The sequence below is a fragment of the Alosa alosa genome, chromosome 22, assembly GCF_017589495.1.
Source record: "Alosa alosa isolate M-15738 ecotype Scorff River chromosome 22, AALO_Geno_1.1, whole genome shotgun sequence".
Lineage (NCBI taxonomy): Eukaryota > Metazoa > Chordata > Actinopteri > Clupeiformes > Clupeidae > Alosa > Alosa alosa.
In genome coordinates, this window is record NC_063210.1 from 12,368,264 (window position 1) to 12,371,144 (window position 2,881).

The following is a 2,881-nucleotide window of genomic DNA, read 5'->3' on the forward strand; positions in this document are numbered from 1 at the left end:
TGTCATAGATGATGATGATAATGATTGCTTTGTCTGGATTCAATCTAGAGTCTGTCAGTGTGTCTCTCAGTGGTGGATGTATGATGGGGCTGAGAGAGAGAGAGAGAGAGAGCACAGATGGGTACATAGGCAGGTAGATGGGCAGTGTAGCCTCCAGAAAATGTCAGGGTCGTACCTTTCAAGCAAAATGGCTCCTAACTCCTCTTCCACCCCACTGACACTACAACGTACGTCACATCACAACATTCATACCAACTGGGATGACATGACACTGACGTCTGGACAAAAACTGTGGGGTTGAGTTTATTAACTAATGCTCTCTTCCTCTCTCTCTCCTAATCTCTCTTAGCCTGACGAGCCAGACCCACATTAAAATGTAGGGTCTGGGCACTCACCGTTCGCAGTGCTCAGTCCGAGGGGTTGGATAATCGGTTGTCTTTCAAATTCCCTCTGCATGCAATAGGACAGCGCTGAGTCCCATGTGTTTCCCCACCAGCGGAGCTAGTTGGCCAGTTCAAACTTTTGCCAACTTAAAACAAGCTTAACTCGTGTCACACTGTTGGCCAACTGCAACATCCATCTTTTTTGTTTTCAAGTAGCAGGGAATTCAAGCCAAACCGTTGCAACTCTGCCATCAATCATTATGTTAAGCCCGCCTAACGACTCTATACACGATTTGATTGGCCTGAGAGAAGTTTAATTTTTCGAGCTCTCAAGCCAACGGAGAGTGCTAGACTAGCCCTGGAAGCAAATGTAATTTGCTGCCGCTAGGGTGTGTCTAGATTTCTAGGCTAAATCTCTCTCCTATACTTATACTAATCTCTCTTTCTATCTCTCTCTCTCTCTCTCTCTCTCTCTCTCTCTTTCTCTCTTTCTCTCTCCATCTCTCTTTCTCTCTCTTCATCTGCCTCTCTGTTGTCTTCTCTTTCCATTGAAATGAAATGACTCCTCCTGTATTGCTTGTCTGAAGACTCATTTGTCATGTAAACACACTTGTCATCGCTGTGTGTTCAGTGCCCTACAGATACATGAAATAAGATACCATCAACCCCAATGTGTATGGCTCTGTATCCCCTAACTGTTCTTAACCATCTTTTTCTCTTGATATTTCGATGTGTCTTTACGCCTCGTGACAATGAAATTGCTTTGGCCCTTGGATGTATAACAAAAGTGTGTTTGAACAGATGATTGGCATGAGGATGTAGAATATGGAATTAACTGACTGACCTGTCAAGTGTGTGTTCAGTGAAATGAGATACCATCTAGCTTTATGCTCACTCGCTTGTTCACTGTACAGTCATTTGAGTGTCTGTGGTCTCTCTCTTTCTCTCTCAGGAGGAGCAGATGCAGGCTCATGAGGCTCGGTTCCGCGCCATCACAAGCGAGCTTGTGGAGCTGCGCTCCTATCCACCTGACCGCAAGGTCAAAGGTCGCGAGCTTGAGGAGTATCGCCTGCGAGATGAGTACCTAGAGTTTGAGGTGAGAAACAAGCCTCTTTTTCTCTATTTGGAAGAAGGAAGCCAATCGGAAGGCTGCCATGATATGGTCAATTTGTCCATAAAGGAAGCAGATCATTAAGGTCTTCATTAAGAAGACCATTAAGATGCCAAAGTATCTGTATGAAATGTATATTAAGTTTAAATGCATTTTCGAGGGTTTAACATTGTTTTATGTACTCTGGGCAAACTTCCAGAGTAGATTTAAGCAGTGGTCCAGTGTTTACTCTCTAAAGTGCAGCCTTTAGCTGGCATGCTACATTTAAATTGATGTTACTAGCACAGCGGCTCGTACAGTATGTGATTTAAATATCGTCTCTTCTCTTTGCCCCCCTCTCTCTGTTTTTCTCTTCTTTTGCCATCCCCTTAAACTGTCTTTCCCTCTCCTCTCCTCTGTCTCCTCTCTTTGATTCTCTCGTTCTCATCTTTACCTTTAATTTCTTTCCCTTCCCCTCTTGCATTTCTCATCTTTCTCTTCTCTGTCCATTCTCTCTCCTTTTCTCCCTCCACCCCTCTCTTTCTCTCTCCCTCTTTTTAATTTCTTCTCTGTCCATTCTTCCGCCCTCCATACCCCTCTCTCTCCCTCCATCTTCATTCTCTTTCCTGTCCATACCTTTCGCATGCCTCTCATTCTCTCACTTTTTCCTTTCCTGCCTTCCTTGATCTCTCTCTCTGTCTCCCCCCTTTCTGTTCATTCCCTTGACCTTTGTATACCCCAATTAGAAAACGCGCTATGCCACCTACATGATGCTGCTGCGCGCTAAGCTGCGCAGCGGTGAGGAGGACCTGTCCGTGTTCGAGGCCCAGCTCCTGGAGGAGGGTGGCCTCCAGCGCACCCACTCCAGCCCCACCCTGCAGGACTGCAGCCTGGCCAGCAGCATCCGCGACCCCCCCAGCAAGGCCAGCGCCATCACCACTACCACCGCCGTGGACGTGGCCGAGGGCACCAACGCTGGCGCAGCAGGCACCAATGCTGGCGCGACGGCCACTACTACCACTCATGCTACTACCGGCGCCACCGGTCACTCTAGCGCCGCCCAAGTGGCTGGCGGCGGTAGTGGCAGCAGCAGCAACAACAACAAGCGTAACGAGGGCCAGAGGCACAGCTACCGGCAGGCCGTCAAGAAGTGAGGCGGAGGGGGTGGAGGGCGCGGGAGGGGGGAGCAGGGGTGTGGCGGCACAGGTGGAGGGGAGCGTCTAGGTGCCCACCTGCCTGCCCCCTTCCCCCCCACCTGGTGTTTTTTTCATTTACGAGAAGGGTGAATAAGAGGTGGGAGGAAGTGAGGGAGCGAAGGGGTTTAGGGGGGGGTGGGAGGGAGGGAGACGGTTGATTTGGTGGTAGGGGTTTGGTGAAGCTCTAACCCCCTAGCGTTCCTCGTAGCCTC

The 2,881-nt window shown here is 49.2% G+C and overlaps 1 protein-coding gene across 2 annotated transcripts in view; it reads left to right on the forward strand.

The window, feature by feature from the left end:
• The window catches only part of LOC125287127 (PH and SEC7 domain-containing protein 1-like), a 96,507-nt gene extending 93,875 nt beyond the window's left edge, over window positions 1-2,632 (forward strand). For both annotated transcript variants that reach the window (XM_048232660.1, XM_048232661.1), the window contains 2 exons: window positions 1,336-1,479; window positions 2,220-2,632. In XM_048232660.1, the coding sequence (XP_048088617.1) occupies window positions 1,336-1,479; window positions 2,220-2,627 (552 nt within the window). In that variant the 3' untranslated portion in view covers window positions 2,628-2,632. The remainder of the gene's footprint in view (window positions 1-1,335; window positions 1,480-2,219) is intronic.
• Window positions 2,633-2,881: the final 249 nt, after the last annotated feature.